Source organism: Chinchilla lanigera, unplaced genomic scaffold (genome assembly GCF_000276665.1).
Source record: "Chinchilla lanigera isolate Chin_1 unplaced genomic scaffold, ChiLan1.0 scaffold00002, whole genome shotgun sequence".
NCBI lineage: Eukaryota > Metazoa > Chordata > Mammalia > Rodentia > Chinchillidae > Chinchilla > Chinchilla lanigera.
This window is the reverse complement of record NW_004955403.1, coordinates 17,761,109-17,778,965: the sequence shown is the minus strand read 5'-3', so window position 1 is coordinate 17,778,965 and position 17,857 is coordinate 17,761,109. Positions and strand designations below refer to the sequence as shown.

The 17,857-nt window shown below is 37.0% G+C and overlaps 1 protein-coding gene across 3 annotated transcripts in view; it reads right to left on the bottom strand.

Moving 5' to 3' along the window:
* The window catches only part of Sestd1 (SEC14 and spectrin domains 1), a 74,125-nt gene extending 56,563 nt beyond the window's left edge, over positions 1-17,562 (bottom strand). The window contains exons 1-3 of one of the 3 annotated variants that reach the window (XM_005373367.2): positions 17,394-17,562; positions 7,492-7,571; positions 5,513-5,621 (exon numbers count right to left, since the gene is read on the bottom strand). In XM_005373367.2, the coding sequence (XP_005373424.1) occupies positions 5,513-5,621; positions 7,492-7,546 (164 nt within the window). In that variant the 5' untranslated portion in view covers positions 7,547-7,571; positions 17,394-17,562. Of the gene's footprint in view, positions 1-5,512; positions 5,622-7,491; positions 7,572-7,663; positions 7,683-8,651; positions 8,671-17,393 lie in introns of those variants that run through there. The other 2 variants (XM_013512590.1, XM_005373365.2) reach the window with 2 other exon arrangements.
* Positions 17,563-17,857: the final 295 nt, after the last annotated feature.

Sequence of the window (17,857 nt, the reverse complement as noted above, 5' to 3'; positions counted from 1 at the left end):
CAGAAAAAAAATCTAGGATCCTGTCTCCTGTGTCTACTCAAATATAGCCTTTCAAAGGTAACACAGCTGAGTCAAGACAGCTCTGTAAAAGAAGTGAGGCTACTTAATAAGCTCGCTTACTTCTGACACAGGGAATCTTGAGGGATCTCCTGGGGTCGGTCAGCATCCTGCTGCTCTTCACTTGTTCTCTGATCAAAACTAAGGACCCCTTCTCTTCCATTCACAGAGTTCTGTTTGTACTTATATAATGTACTAATGTACTTTACTCATGCTGTTAATGTAATTATTTGTTTATAGTTCACCTTCACTAGGCCATAACAACATTATCTTATTAGTATCTTGGCAGTTTCTAGCGCAGTACTTTAAATTCAGAGGGACTTTTAAAATGTGAGATGACACATATCCCATCACTCCTGAGCTGGAACACAATGCTTTTCCTTCTCATACAGAACTGAAGCCCTCACCACTGCCTACCTGGTCATCTGTGACTGATCGCAGCCTCCTTGTAACCACCGTCTCAAACTGCTGGAACCACACCAGCCTTCTCACTGTTTCTACAGCATGCCAAACTTGCTCCTGCCTCAGAGCCTTTGCACTTAACAACTCTCTCTAACATGCTTTCAAAGGTATTTGTACATCTGGGGTAAAATGCTACCTTATCATTTGGTAAACTATCACCGCACACACACACTCCATCACTGCCCTGACTCTTCATGTTTGGTTTTATAAACCGAGAATATTCCACATGCTTGTGATGTTTCTCTGACCATCAGAGTGTTTTCTGGTCATGTCTGCCTTGCTCACCCATTTGCTCAGCACCTAGAACATGAGAAGCTCCTGCAGCCAAGCTCCGTGTAGGCACTCACGTATTTACTGAACAACTGAAATCATTAGCTACGTGCCAAGTCATTAACCACCTACCAGACCAGTTATTTAAATACAGGGTGACTAAAAACTGAATTTTTTGTTAATTTTACAACAGCAAGTATGAAAATGACAATTTTATCAAATTTATTCAATCATTTTTCTGTGTATGGTATATTTCAAAACATTCAACATACAACACAAGGTTACAATTTGGACAGTGGTATCCAGTTTCTTTCTGAATTCTTTTTGTATTATTGTCTTTCTTTGAACAACACACTTAACACTGCTGTGCTGGCCTTTCCTTTTTTTCTGTGGGTGGTATTTCAATAAAATGTCTCCCCACTAAATGCAATGGTGAAGACGTCAATGATGGATGTCCTAGTCGACATTTCACTATCTCCTTTTTTTCAATTATTCTGTCTATGAGACCTAATCTAAATTGTAAATAATTTTTTAAAAATTGATGTTATTGTTTTGTTTTGTTTTGTTTTGTTTTGTTTTGGAGTCACGGTCTCACTATGTAGTGCAGGCTGGCCTTTAACTTGCTTATGTAGCCCTCACTGGCCTCAAACTCATGGCAATGCTCCTGCCTCACCTTCCCAAGTGCTAGGATTACAGGTATGTGCCACCACACCCAGGTTTGTAAATGACTTATTAAACTCCCTTGTTTTGAATAAATAACAAATGAGTTCCATATTGCCTGATCCAGAAGGTGCATAAATATTTTATAATACTGTTTTCCTCCTTCTTTGATTATAAAATAGCTTATTAGATGTTAATCAACTCTGTCAACCCCACCCATAGGATTTTTATAATCACTGATCACTACTGGAAATTTTTTAGCTTCATTTCTTTTTTCAAGTTCCATAATTTCTGTATTATGACTAGTTGACAATAATATTTGTCTTTGCATTTCATAACACAGACCTTTCCTCTCTGATATGTTAACACTTCTCCCTTTGTCAGTTCTTCTGCAGATCTTCTGGCACTTCCTTCCTATTCAGTCTCAGTGTCCCAAACATGTTTGTTTTGTATTGTAAAAGAGTATCACTGAGTTCTGGAGAAGTATAAAATTTATATCTAATGTGCTTATTGTAAGAGTTTTCATAGACTATATAGCACAAAATTATAGGTTATTTTCCACAAATAAACAAAAATTAGTAAAAAAAAAAACTAGAACTTACTTTTAACTTCAGTACACAAACATCAAAGGCAAATACATTCTAAATAAAAAGCATGCAAAAAAATTCAATGTAAAACTAATAAACAGACATCCAAATATATCTTGAGAAAACAAGAATCAACTAGTACAAATGACACCTGCCGAGCATTCGGACAGTCAGTATGTAAACAATGTGCTGCCCAAGTGACACCAGGGGTAAAATGTTAAGGGTTCCTTCTGTTTCTTCTGTAACAGAAACAAGTCTTTTCTACAATTACAAAAAATGATTTAAAATGAAAATTTGTACATACAAGGAGAGCTGGGATAACTGAACTGCTGATGTCTAAGGGTTTATTGAAAGGAACAGCCAATGCTTAAATTGTTTTTGACCAATTTTGCATGCTTACATCTGGTAATCTGAACCACTAATTTGAAGACAACAATATGCAATATAACAACCATTGTTGAATTCCTACCATCTTGTTTAGTGAAGCTCTGTATCGTTTCTAATGGGTTTTTTATTATTATTTTTTATTCTCTTTAATGATTTGAGCAATCTTGCATCTTTACATCTGGTAATCGGAGCAACTTTGTTGAAGATAACAATATGTAATACAACAACCACTGTTAATTCTTATCATTTTGTTTTGAAACCCTGTATCATTTTTATTGCTTTTCCTTTGTTTTATTTTTGTCTATGTTGGTGTTATTTTGTTGTTTTTTTTTATTCTCTTTAAAATTAAAAAATAAAATAAAATAAAAACTTGAATTTTAAAAACCCAGATCTTGGGAAAAGTGAAAAGGTAGCTTCAAAAGATGTTGAATTTCTCTCAAGAATAATCTGGGCACATACTTAGCAGCATGTCTATAAAAACCATTTAAGTGGCTGGAATGGATGATTGATAAGGTACTTTCTAACTGTGACATTCTATGATTCCCTAACTGGATGATAATAACTTCCCTTTTTGAAAAATACTATGCTTTTAAACAATGCTTAATATACAGTTAGAAGAAAATTCTGAAATGAATAAAAAGATTTTCAAGATTTTTTTTGCAATACTACATTTGAATGTGGTTCCTAATCACTATCCATGAGTAAAGCTCAAGGTCTATTATGAATTTAAAGTTCTAAAAGGAAGGTAAGAGCAACCCAGACAAATTTATTATTATCAAACAACTTCTACTGAGCTGACAACTTCTACATGTTCATTTGTGTTTCTAACAAATAAGAGAAGCTCTAAGAATGACCCTGTTCTAAGCCCCGTGAGCACACATTTAAATGCATAGAGTGCTGACAAAACTGAAGCATTAAAACCAAGGGCAAAAATCCATGTCCAGTGACTACTGATCACTAACAAGTATGAGTTACCACACTGGGCAAAAAATTACAATGTCTAAGATTAGTTTCTTCCCTCCAGGAGCTTATGATATTTTCAGAAAGTGGAAAAGTAAAGAGAAAAGCATTTTAATGGGAGTCTTTCATAGTCACAGGTTATTACCTTACTTGATATTACTAGGGAAACAACATACATATCTGAAATCTAAAAAAAGTGCGAAGTAATATATGTAAAAATTCAAGAATTATCCTTAAGCACATGATGATTAAATTCCTAATGAAAGAGGGACAGAGAAAATTTAAATAGTGTAGACTATTTTACCTCCTACTGCCCTTCCTGTTTCTACAGCAGAGTAAACATGAGTAAGAAGGCATGCGTGGAGCGGATCCCAAGTCTGCTGTTGCGCCCCAATGCCTCTCACGGGCCGTGCACACCCTGTTGGACTGAACACGACCATAGTGCGCATGCATTTTTTTTTTAACAACTTAATCACAGGCAAACTGTGTCTTCTGGAACTCATGTCCCAATCCTGCATAAAAACCCAACATGTTCATGGAAAGATAGTATGTAGGTCTCTAATCCTGCTGAGGCAATTTTCAATAGTAATTCTGACTACAAGTAACTTTTTCATATCACTGGATGCCAGATACAAAACTACACTGTACTCTATTCCTATGCAAGTTCCAGATGAGTGATAGAGAATCTTTTAGAGCTTTCAATGATACCAACAGTCTGCTGGGGCATGTGTGCCATAGGTTCAACATCACTGTCCTGGACAAATAACCCTGACCTCCAAATTAGGGTCATTCCCTCAAGTATAAAATCAGAAAGTTGGTTCACATGGTGTGCAAGTTCCTTGCAACATTTAACCTTCCATGAATCCATCTATGAATACTGTTTTCACTATTTGTTAGCTATTAAGTGTGACTAGTTTCTGTTACCTAAAAAATAATTTGCAATCTAAATTAGCAATCAGCAGCTCAGAGGATTAGGAAGGTTATTCAAAAATTAATGGTGACTCGAATCCAGTGATTTTCCTGTCCAGACGGAGGAGGAGGAGGAGAGAGGGGAGGAGGACCGGGAGAGAAGAGAAGAAAGAAGAAAGAAGAAAAGCTTCATTTTAAAAGCTTTATACCCCCAATACTGAAAGATAATGACCAAAATAATTGTTAAATTATAGCTCAATAATGGAAGCTTGATTAAAATCAGCTTTTCACAAATACAGTTTTAACACTGTGCTCTGCAAAGTGGTTTAAAATGAAATAAACTATTATATCAATAAAATGCAAATAGAGGAAGGGGGGAAAAGAATGTCAACTCTAGGTAAAATGTCTTACATTCACTGTAGAGCTTTAGAGCATTATGTAAGAGAATGGCTTCTCTTCCCACCACTACCTTTTAACACACACATACACACACAAACCTGTCCTCATTCTTAGGCTTTATGGCAGTGTTTTGCAAATCTGGCTGCATGTTAGAATTATATGGGAAGCTTAAAGGATTAAAGAAAATTGTGCTGAACAGATGTGAATTGGAATTTCTAGAAGAAGATCGCCTGGGCATAGAATCTGAAAATTATAACTAAAAAAATCCAGATGATTCTAACATGTAGTTACAATTAGACCCTGTAAGTACCAGTTATGAGAGAGGAAGTTGGGCAGTTTGTTTTTGTGTTGTTCAAGTGGGTAGATTTGAGTAAACAGAAAGGCTTTTTATGATTCACTCAGCAACTATGAAAATTAGAAAATTAAAATCCTATGAATTAAAACACAAACTTTTCTGTATTTTAAAATAAAACCATTTGAAACCTAAGCTTTTATTCAATTAGAAACAGTAGATGTATTTATATCAATACAGTGAAACAGTGATCTAAAACAATTCACTGCTCTAATTTTTCTCAAGTTCCACACAGACAGACATGTTTCTGAAAAGTTGAAACTGCATTCATTTTATAAAGCTGTATATTGTGAACATATAATAAATGTTTTATCTGCAGTGTTGTCATAAATTATTAATTTCTAGCATTCTAATGATAATTTCACAGCTAGTAAAAGCAGGTAAGATAGCAAAGTATACTTTAACAACATCAGGAACAACTAGCCCACTAAAAACATTGGTATTTAAGAAAAAACACCGTTAGAGTCACCTTGGAATGCTGAGGAGATAATCCAAAGTGACACTCAATTCATCCATACTTGTTTGTTCGAGGCATAATGGAATTGTCAGAATGAGGCCACTTCGTCTGTCCTTTCCTCCTATAAAATAAGTTTAACATAAACATTAAGACATATATACATTAAGTATATATGAATAATATACACTTGAATCCAAAGTTATTAAAACAATGACACGTTTAAGACATAATTTGAAAAAACAGCTAATGGCTATTTGTTGTTTATGAATATTTCCAGTAATACAGCAAAATTATAGACAGAAAAAAACTCACCCCTGAATCATTTAATACAGCAGTTGTCATTCTAATTTACTCCCAGTTAGTCTGCTTCTCAGTGTAATCAACTCATCAAACACCTGTTATGTGCTTACCACAATAAGCATTTTCAAGTAAAACAAATTTCCACCTAGCAAGAAAAGCTTTAAGTCACAGAAAATAACAGTATAAACATAAAGTATTTGCTAACTTGTATATAAAATACATTAAGATATTATAAAAGGGGGTTTAGAAAATGAAAAAATTGATAAAAGCTGTGAAAATTATGAAGTTTCATAGAAAAAACATATAATACAGGTAGAATTTGTAAAGCAAGTCAAACAACATTTTGTGATAAAGAATCATCTCCATTCATTGATAAAGGTCATAAAGGCATATATTGTTCATAAAGCAATAAAAAGAAAGCCATGCCCAGCTCAGAAGAACCTCTGGGAACTAAATTGAAGCCTCAAAGCCTGAACTGGAACATATTTCCATTTCATGTATGTTCAAGTCCCCTTCAGTTTGTCTTAAATGTTAAAAAGTACCTTTTAAATACTATTCACTCATTGCCTTTTTCAAAGCTCCCACATGCTTGACTTTCACACTGAAGCCTATCTTCCCACCCAACTGACATTTACAGCCATTTCAGAAGCTTAAAGAACAGCAAATTCTGAAGGAAACAATTCCATATCATCTCCAGAAACTTATCACTAAAAACTGAAAAGTGTTCAGTTAAAAAGACTCACTGAAGTGACTGCAACTCACGACACACCAACCAGAAATGATCTGTCCTTCATTAGGTTAGCAATACAAGTTACAGATATTCAAAGACTTTAACATTGATAAATCGTGCCCTCAGAGGGCTCAATTTGATATTAATACTAATAAGAGAAGAAGTTTTTAAAAACATACTAAACAAAGAAGTAATACTAGTGGAATTTCATTTCTTACTTTGTCCTTTATAAGCTATACTAGGAAAACATCCCAATTTAACAGAAACATGTAAAGACATTCTGAGGAAGGGACATTTGTCAAGAAAATTATAACCAAACCTAAAGAGAATTTTTAAAAAGGTAAGATAATATGGCCCTGAAAAATGCTAAGCTGGGAGGGCCACAGTGCTTGCTTCAAAGTATGTACAGATTTACTCAATAATCTGAAGTCCAGAGGATGGAATTCATGTACCAAACCATGACTTTCACCCTAGCAAGGATCTCCCAGCCGATACAGACTTATAAATTCAAGCCTGCACGGCCCATTTCAAACAGCGGAAACAGTGCGGCTGACACCTCATAACTCAGCCAGTGCACTGCGACTTTCTCATAGGAAGATGAATGCACGAGCTAAGGGACAGGAGAGCGAATTAGAAAATAAACTGCAAAACAAAAGCAAATTACTCCCGATTCCAGAACAATAATTTAGATGCCAATTAGTCTATTACTAGCACTTAATTTTTACATAAAAAGAGAAATCATGACATCTACCTTCTAGATGTTATTTTAATTAAATCACCAAGCTACAATAAAAACTGGTCTACCACAAACCAACAGTGTTAGCTCACACAGCTATCCCTTCTGATTAAAACAAATACCCTTTAAAAACTCTTAGAAAAAATAAAGTGATTTGTGTCAAACTCCTCACAGAAATTTAAACAAGTGTACATATCAAACACTTGCACCATGAGGAAAACACACCTGACAGGAAAGCTAGCTTTTTCTTCAGAATGGGTAATATTACTGAGGCCTCCATTTCACTCCAGTCAGCGTCCTCGCTTCTGAAAACAGAGAAAGTTAAATGTCAGCTACAGGAAAACGATTACCGCATGAAATATGTATTTATGATAGTTTATCCCCATGGTTTCTCAACCTGAGAGCTGCTGACATTTTGAACCAGGTAATTCTTTGGTAGGGAGGTGTCCTGCATGCTGCAGTGTAAGCAGCACCCCTGGCCTCTACTCAGGAAACACCAAGAGCACTTTTCCCTCTGCCTTCTGACAGCCAAAATGTCTCCATTTGTTGCCAAATGTCTGGAAGGCAAATCAAAGCCAGTTGAAAAATCACTCGCTTAATTGTTTTTTAGAGTAATGCTCCTGGACTAGAATATTGCCTAGTACACAGCTGTAACTCAACAAATTATTTGTTGAATGAATCAATTAATCAAGCATGCAGCCAATTTTTTATTGCTTCCCTTATTAATTACACAGCTTAATCTCAAGTACGATTCCTTTCTGTTCTGGTACTAAATAGAATTCTCTGATTTCTCGTGCTTTTGCTCCCACATAAAACCTGGTAACATTTTACCCTCAAACAAGAATACTTCCGAATATGCTTTCAGTTTTATACCCCTTATTAACTGTCTCTTTCTCTTCACATTTTAGTTTTAAATTCTTCAGGGAAAAATCTGATTAGCTCAGTTCATTGTTTTGTGCCAAGTCACAATTTACTATTCTTCGTTATAGTAACCAAGTCCTCAGCTGTAGACAGGGGTTATGGCTAAATACAAAAGGGGAGTGCTAACACAGTGGGAGCTAGTGACAGTTTCCCTTAAATGGGAGTCTGGCATGGCTCGCATTCAGAGACTTGGCCAACCCAGTGTGCTGCTAAAAAAAGTTCTGAGGTGAAACAGGACCTTTAAAACAAAACAAGCTTGGTGAGGTGGTACACACATATAATCCCACCTACTCAGGAGGCTGAGGCAGGAGGACTGCCAGCCTGAGCAACTTAGTAAGACCCCGTCTCAAGATAAAACTAAAAAGGGCAAGAGACATAGGTCAGTGCTCCCTTAGTTCAATCGCCAGTACCAGACACAGAGAAATAAAACCAAAGGTGCAATCACATTGTCCTCTTATACTTACTTTTAGCTCAGAGTATTTTCCCTCCCATTTTATCCCTTCCTCCTGGCAGCATATCACACACAACACGGGGCAGGGTTGAAGTGCACTGTGAAATTTTATTGCACTTAGTGAAAACATACTTTCTTGAAATTTTCCAGCAGAGTGCGAAATAAAACTCTTTATACAAAGGCGTCTTACTCATTCAGCAAACAGACACTTCAGGCCCCACCCTACCAGCTGGAGCCAAACACTCAAGCCACAGCCCTGCCCTGCCAAAGACACAGACTCTTTTAAAAACTCCAGATTAAAAAAAAAAGATGCAGCCTTATTATTGTCAGACAATGGCAATTTTATAGCTTTTTTATTTTATTTTATACAATAAAAAATCTACTATTCATATCTGTCTACAAGGAAAGCTCTGTAAACTAAGTGATACATTCTTTTCAAGTTTTATTCCTTAAATATTTGTAATTTTATTCTGTTTTATTATCAAGCCTACAAACTAGTAGTAAAGAGGGAAAAATTCACATTTATATCTTTTATCTAAAACCAAAAGCACTTCATGTTGCCAGATTAATATTCTGACTCGATGAATATTATCCAGGTATTAAAAAAAAAAACAAAAAATGCCTAGATTCATGTCTTGGATCCCTTCTCCTATGACCAGCTTATTGGGGACCTGATTTAAAGCTTGATAATGATGACAATAATGTGTATGATAATTAACATTTACTGTTTCCTACAAGCCATACATTGTTCTAAATGATTTCTTTGTATTAACTTAATCTTCACAAGACTCCTAAGTACACACTATTATTATTGCTATTTCACAGCAGAGTGAACCGAAGCTCAGGGAATTATACGTTGTCCCATTCATGTAACTAGCAAGTGCTGGAGTTATTCATACGCAGGCACTCTGGCTCCAGCAAGGGAGCTTTCATATCACACTATCCGATTATCAACTAAATAGCTCTGAAATGTCTGGCTGATTAAACAAGGTGAAACTCTGGACTACATGTGAAATGAAAACAGCTAGACTACATATGTAGTAGAATTAAAAATACGTATTTGGTCTCTGACTCTGGCTCTGCGCATGGAATCCCCAAAGCCCTTGGAATTTCCTGAACAATGGGAACCTCCTTTGTTGTTCCCAGTAAGTCCTTTCCTACCATACCCGAGTTTCTGTTAACAGTGAATTAGGGTGGGGCTTCAGGAGGAGGGTGGCTACCAGAAAGACAAACTCTGATTGGAAGTTTGGAACTTGCAGCCTCCCTGCTCCAAACTCTGGGGTTGAGCGCCAAATCACCAAGGACCAAAGATGTGATCAATCACATCTACCTGACAAAGCCTCTATAAAAAGCCTTAAACAGAGTTGGGAGTTCTCAGGTTACCTCCCTGTTCCCTGCCCATGTAGCCCTTCTGTTTGGCTGTTCCTGCATTATGTCCTTCACAGTAAGTATACTGTATGTTTGTTTTTGGGTGGTTTTTTTGTTTTGTTTTTTTTATGGTACCAGGAATCAAACTCAGGACACCTTGTGCTTGCCAGGCAGGCGCTTTTGCCACTGAGCTAAATCCCCAGCCCAGTAAGTATACTGTATGGTCTTGAGCCCAGGAGCCCCTCCAGTGAATTACCAAACCTGAGGAGGCTGAGGGCCATGAGAATGCCTGATTTGTAGCTGAGTCAGACAGAAGTGTGATAACTCGGGACCCCATACGTACTTGTGAGTGGCATCTGAAAAGAGTCTTGCAAGATTATGCCCTTAAACTCTTTTTTTTTTTTTTTAATTTTAAAAAATACAGGAAAAAAACATATTAACAGACAGACATCCCTTAAAACTCTTGACGCTATTGTTGGTACTTCATGCTAGAACTGAACTGCACTGTAAGACAACACAGCTGGTATCCAGAGATTTGGAGAACTGATTGGTGTGAGGAAAAGCCCCACATATTCATTGTCACAAGTATGTCAGTAAGAGGGTGATAATCTACATACAGCTACGCCATGCTCTTGAGTCATGCTAAGGCACCAGCACTTTAGCCCACCAACGCTCTCACACCATCAGTGCAAATGTCAACACAGTAAGAAGGACAAATACCTAAGAATTATTATTAAAAAAAGTTCTGACCTCACAGAAACCCTGAAAGTTAGAAACAAGTGTAATCTAGGCAGTCAATAGGATGCTCCAACAAAAGAAACAAAACTACCTTCCTAGCCAGACTTTTCATACCTGGTTAAGAGCACAAAATCCAAACTGCTTTTAATTCCTTTCTATATTTTGTTCTATGTCTCTGGCCTTTTCATTAAGTCTGTAAGTTCAGTAAACCCTTTTTCTGGTTCAGTTAGCTAGATCAGATGTCTCTTAGTCAATGGAGAAATTTAACTGGACTGGAAGTCAAAACTATAATTTAGAGTTTAGTTCACCAAATCTCTCATTACTTCATGGTGTTTTTTAGTTTGTTGCCATTTAATTTAAATAAAAATGTCCATCAATATCTTGAGATTTTAACTCTTGCCATGTCAAACTCAATTAATAGCACCTAAAAGACGAGGACATTTGAAATCCCTAGGATCCCACAAGACATAAGAAACAAAGCTGTGGATGACTCCTGGAGTAAAAGCTATGCTACTAGAGCTTTGCAAGTCAGGTAACTGGTTTTATGCCAGTCAATGCCAAAGTTTAATTTTTCACCTTTGAGTTCTCACTACACTCAAAGAGAAACAGGGAAATGACATCAATGTCTTGGACCACATTCATTTTGGCAAATAAAATCCTAAGCAACCTCCATGCTAGCACGTCTCCTTAGAGATGAGTGCTTTACTCCTCTCCTTCACTTTACACAAACAGCTCAACATGGCAAAATACTGTGTTGTTGTTGTTTTGATACAGCAACTTGTTTTAGAATACATTTAAAGTGATAAAGCAGTTTAATCAAAAATACAGATTTGAGTACAGCATATGAGCCAAGATCAAATGAATTGACAGATAAAATATGAGCCAGTCAAGACAAAAACAATGACTTTTTATCTCTTTGCCTTCTTCTACGGTCTCCTTTGCATCAATCTTTTTCAGTAGTCATGAAAGAGATAACTAATAAACAATAATGATTACTGCACCAATAGTTCAAATTAAAACTAGTTTCTCCTAAGTTATTTTAGACTGAAGTGTATAGCACAGATATTTTTTAAAAAGAGCTAGGTGTGGTGGTGCGCACCTGTAATCCCATCCACTCAGGGGGCTGAGGCACAAAGATCTCAAGTTTGAGGTCAGCCTTGGCAACTTAGCAAGACCCTGACTCAAAATAAAAAAGGGCAGGACATGTGGCTCAGTGGCTGGACACTTATCTAGCATGTCTGAGCTCCCAGGTTGAGAACAAACCGAAACTTAAAAATACAACCAAGCACCATAATCTCCACAACACAACATCAAATAACATAGGTGGCAGTTCATTTCTTCTCCAACAGGATACAGATTATTATTTTTTCACAAGGCTCATTCCACCTAAACATATGTGACTGGGTTATACTCTCGAACAAGGAATGAAGCCAATAGGTGATATTTTAACTGATATAAAATTAATGAAAAGTGGCAAAAAAACTATTTCTTAAAATATGTGCTCCAGGCCTGATGGTGTACACCCATAATCCTACCACTCTGGAGGCTGAAGCAAGAAGATCACTGTTAATTCAAGGTCAGCCCAGGATACCCAGTGAGTTCAAGGCCAGGCTGAACTATACAGTGAAACTTTGGCTATAAGAATTAAGGAATTAACAGCATGTGTAACAGGGAAAACACTAAAAAGGTACTACTGCACTGCTCATCTTTCATATTTGGTCATTTAAAAGAGTATCTATTTTAAATCCCAGTTTAGTAAATATAAGAGACAAAAGCCATGACAGCAGATGAAGTGTCTTGGAGACTGGGGATCATAAAGGTCAGTACAAATATGATTGGGTGTCACCATCAACCAAAGGCAACAAGTACCTTATTTTGGTTTGAAGCGTTTAATTATTATCGTTTCTAGATGCAAAATAAGTTCTACCTAAAACAGATACCTTCTAAAGTTGGAGATGACAAATACTGAGAAGAAGAAATGAGACTAGATTCCATTATTATTTGTAACCATTTTTAATTCTATTTTTCCCAAAATCTTAATTAATAAAAGGGAAATAAGGTGGTATCCTATCTCCAAAAGCCAAGTCTTCTTTACTTTTATATTTTTCACTAACTGAACAAATCTATATTGAGCACCTATAAGGGCTAACTAAGAGTGTAGCTCAATGGTACAGTGCTTGCCTAGCATGCCTGAGGCCCTGGGTTCAACGTCCAGCACTGCAGAAGGAAAAAGGTCCTATTAGATCAATGAATGGCTGGTTCTGGACATACTTGGCACTGCAAAATATCTGATGAATTAATGGACAGATAAATGAACAAACAGAAAGCAAGAAAGCAAAAACACACAACCTAGGAATCCTAACATTTATCACAACCATCTGAATGCATGGTTTCCTCAAAGCTGTCTTTCTACTGGGACAGCCTCCCAAAGATCCAGCACCCACAGAAGGTGCTGCACGCTGAAGAAAGGCCCATGCTGGACAAGACCTGCTGGATCTCGATGGATGCTATGGATGGGCAGCCAACAGAGGGCAGTAGAGGATGTGCCAAGCAGCAGAAAAAGACAATTACAGGCCTTTTAATCAAGACTGAGAAAATCACATTTCAAAAGCAATTATAATTGATGATATGAGTTGGTGCACTGGAACTCCTCTCTCAATAAGTATAAATCAACCAGTTTACTTGCAAAATTCAGTTAGATTCTTCCAGGAACATTTTTTTAACCATCAGGGAAATCCATTAGGATTGCCTAAAGCTAACTAAATCATCTCTAATAAGCCTACATCATGTAGACATAATGGCAATGCACAAAATCAGAACACAGGCTCCTCAACCTTTTACTTCCAAAAGAAATTATCAAAGTATAACTACTCTTAAATTAAGATGAGAAATACCTTCAACTGGTAAGACAAGGTAAGAGCAATCTTAGAGACTAAAATAAACACCTAAGCACACACTAAGAGTGCTCACTACTTGCCCGCTGGGTTCACCACTCCAAACAGCCACACAGAAAGTTACGCAGAAAGGAGCATTACTCAGCTCTAGGGTAATACATCGGTAACGCCACCAACAGAGGAAATTTATGTAATTAGTGTGTTATTGCAAATGCCAGCGTATCACTACTAGTCTGGTTTTACAGCAATACTAACAGTTTAAAATGGAAGAATAAGAATCCATTAGATAGATTTAAAATGAAAGTGACAAAACAACAGCTAACTTTCACAACAGAGACCTACCCCACAGTGTAACAATGTCTCAAAACAGATTTCTTTTTTCTTTTTCTTACTGGGAATCGAATTTAGGGCCTTGCACTTGCCAGGAAGGCGCCGTGCCACTGAGCTATATCCCCAGCTCAGAACAGATTTCAAAGCTGAATTACCATAAAAATGGGTGGGTGTGGTTCTTCCTCCCTCACCAGAGAAGAAAGCAGGTCCAGCCACAGTCACCATCAATCCCATTACAGTACTGTATCTGACTTCTAGATTCTCTTCACCTCCTACAAGTATCTCTTTTCCTACTTGACAAATCATAATTTCTCTGGGTCACCACCAAATCCCTTCTTTCCAGATCTTCCTTCTAGAAAGAAGCATTTACCCTCCTAGAAAGAAGTATTTATTCTCCAAACAGACATACATGCCTTTCATTGAGCTAAACTCAGACCAACTCTAATACTCTCGACATTTAAAATTGCAATGCAGGGCTGGGGATTTAGCTCAGCGGCATAGCGCCTACCTGGCAAGCGCAAGGTTGTGAGTTTGGTTCCCGGTACCAGAAAAAATAAATAAATAAATAAATTGTAATGCATTTGAACAGAGGTTCAGATGCATCAAAAGGTCCCTAATTCCTAAAACTGGCCTGCAAATTTTTAGTGTCTAATTGTTTATATGGTGGATGCTTATATGGCAGATGGTGGATGTCACAGAGTACTTTTGCTCAAATAAAATAATGCAACTATAATGTGAGTTGAGACTTTGGTACTACAATCTTTTCTCTATAATGTAAATACTTGGTATGTGCCAAACACCGTATTGGAAAAAAAAGTTTTCAAAACGTTTTAAAGTAACTAAAAAACCAAAAAGTTACCAAGAATGCAAACTATGATAGTGTTACTAAGGCAAAAAGAAAGTGGAATATATGAGTTACTATTTATCAAACTAAGAGCCCCATTTTTAAAAACAATGCATGTAATGTATTTTTGTGGTAAAACCAACAAAACAACGCTGAATATACTCATACTATTAACTTGTTCAACAACTGAAATGTCATTTCACTATCACATGGAACAGATTGACATAAGACATATGGAAAATGAAGTATTTATTGAACGATCACACCTTTTATTAAGCCTTGCTGCAATACTAGTTAGCCTTCCCTAGTCATGACCACCCCCACTGAAGTTGTCTCTTCCCAAGAATTGTCCTCCCTGAAGACAGTTCAGTGCAATATAAACATCATGGCCCTGTGGTAGTATACAACTCCCAGGCAGCCACAAACTAGTTAGATATTTCTACAAATTCCTTTGACATCTTTACAGACATAATCACTGAACCTACTCCACAGGATTGAGGATTAAATGAATTAATTTGTATGCACCCCATCTAGTATACTCCAGGATAAGAAACACATAATAAAGGGCATCTATTAGTAGCAGCTAAATTTTCCTTCCCCCACTAATTATTCATTTATATCTTACTAGTTTACTATCACCTGCTCTCCAAGAAGGCAAGAGTGAAAGTATTCCCACTAAAGCCTTCGAAATCCTAGGTAAAAACAGTCCCAACGTTAACACAAATAACATAATCTGATACTTTATGTTCCAAGAATATTATTTCATCCTCATATATGATACAATGAACACCTACACACAATTTTACTCATATCTCGTTTTATCTGATGAGGAAACTAGGCAAAGAGAAGTAATTGGCCCAAGGTCATACAGACATTAACAGGTTTATAAATCAGAATTAGAACCCTAGAGCTCATCTGCTCTAAACTTTTTATCATGTCACCAAATGGTATAATTAAAATGGTTGGATTTTATTATGGTATATAAGTTTTACCTCAATAAAGCTGTCAAAAATTTTTAAATAAACAACACAATTCCCATTTTGTAAATCAGGAAAATGTGGATGGAAATGATGTGTATTTTAAGTACTTAAAAAATAAAAACTAAAAATATGTAACCAATATGCTCCAGAAAGTCTGTAACATGAATTGCATATGCTTAGCAATTTATCCCTGACTTTACTATAATTAGAACATACTGCTGTGAAACCATTTCAGCTGCAAAGACAAATTTCTTGTATTGTACATTCTGGATGACATAAAGGTTATGATTTTTTTTCTTTTTTTTTAAGAGTCCTTTATCTCATAGTGACATGCACCTTAAAGACATATGTCTGAGTGTCCTAGTTTGTTCATGTTAGAACACCAAATACCTAAGACTGAGTGATTTATGAGCAACAGAAATTTACTTCTCAGGGCTCTGTAGGCTGCAAAGTCTAGCTCAGGTGCCTGCACTCAGTGTCTGGTAGAGGTGCTGACGCGCAGACGTTATTGTCAGGTTCCTTACACGGCAAAAAGCGCGGAGGGCAAAGACGGGGGACGACGGCCACGTCTCCTCTTCACATGGCAGCAAAGGGGGAGAGCAAGAACGCCCCCTCTCACGTCCACCCTCTTAAGGGCTGATTCGCCCACTCCTCAAAGACCAGCCTCTGAAGACCACCACAATGGTCATTAAGTTTCCACACATGAATCTGGGGAAAATAAGATACACCTGGACTGGTCAGTTCCCAATAAATTTTCAAAATGGGTAACAGGTTCCTTTTACCACTCCCTACGTTTTTGTATGTTTAAAAATGTCCATTATAAATTCTAAAAAGATTATTTCTTTACACATGCCAATAGCATTCCTTTTTTTAAATTTTGACAAGTGTGGTGGTACACACCTGCAATTCCAGCACTACAGAGGCCGAGGCAGGAGGGTCCCTGCGAGTTCCAGGCCAGCCTGTGCTACACAGTGAGTTCAAGATCAGCCTGCACTATAAAGTAAGACCCTGGCTCAAAAAAAAAAACAAAAAAAAGTTTTGTGTTGGCAATATTTTATTTATTTCAAAATCAAGGGAAAACAGTAAATACAGTACACATAAGCTTAAAATGTTCTCATACTCACCACCATATTCTAAAGCCCTTGTAAGAAAGATTTGAGTAACTGGAACCTGTGCAAGACTTCCAAGGAGGGAGGAGATCAAGTCTAATGCAAGCAGAAGTCAGAGAATAAAAAGCAGCACAGGGGAAGGCAGGCCCAGCAAGCAGACTCCAGCTTCTGCCACTTACCAGCCCTGCAGACTGCAACCACCCCTGGCCCTTTACGATGCCCTCACCTTGTGCCTGTAGCCGTTTTCTCAGCAGCCTCTCCTATCACTGTTACATAGTATACTTTTTGTTAAAGAGATTAAATTACTAAGTAAAACAAAAATGTATGTATTCACTGTGATGTGTGAACAGCAGCCACTGGTCAGAAGGACGAACAGAGCTCTTAGGTGAAGAAACAGTAAATATCACCCTGTTTGATCCAGAGAAGAAAGTCTAAAGATTTTGTACATGACACACTTAAGTGTGTTCCAAATGTAGTCACAATCTAACTTACCAAGTATTCGGAAAGCCGAAGGGTTATTTCTGAAATCCAAAGTAGGTGCTGCCTTGGTCACTTGAATGTGTCACTTGTCCAGGACAACGCCTGGCGCATGGCCAAGGTACAATAAATATCTGTTGAATAAACTCCCTCCTCGGAATCCTGCCAGCTTTCTCGCTTAGGTGCCACTTAGCAGAATAATTAGGAAACAAGAAAAAAAGGTGAAGGAAAAACAAGCTTAGATAATTTTAAACTTGTCAAAGCACGGTGAATACAGCATGTATTTAGCTTGAACAGAATATTAAATTACATAGTTCAGGGACATTTACTGAAACATCTTGGGTCGGGGCCCATTAGGATCATGAAGGGGAAAAAAAGGCACTTTATAAAGCTTTCTTTATGCTGAGCCAACTCTGACTTTAGGCTTTTGGAAATGGTTTATTTGACTTCACTACCTTTAAAGCCTAAGTTTTCATTAT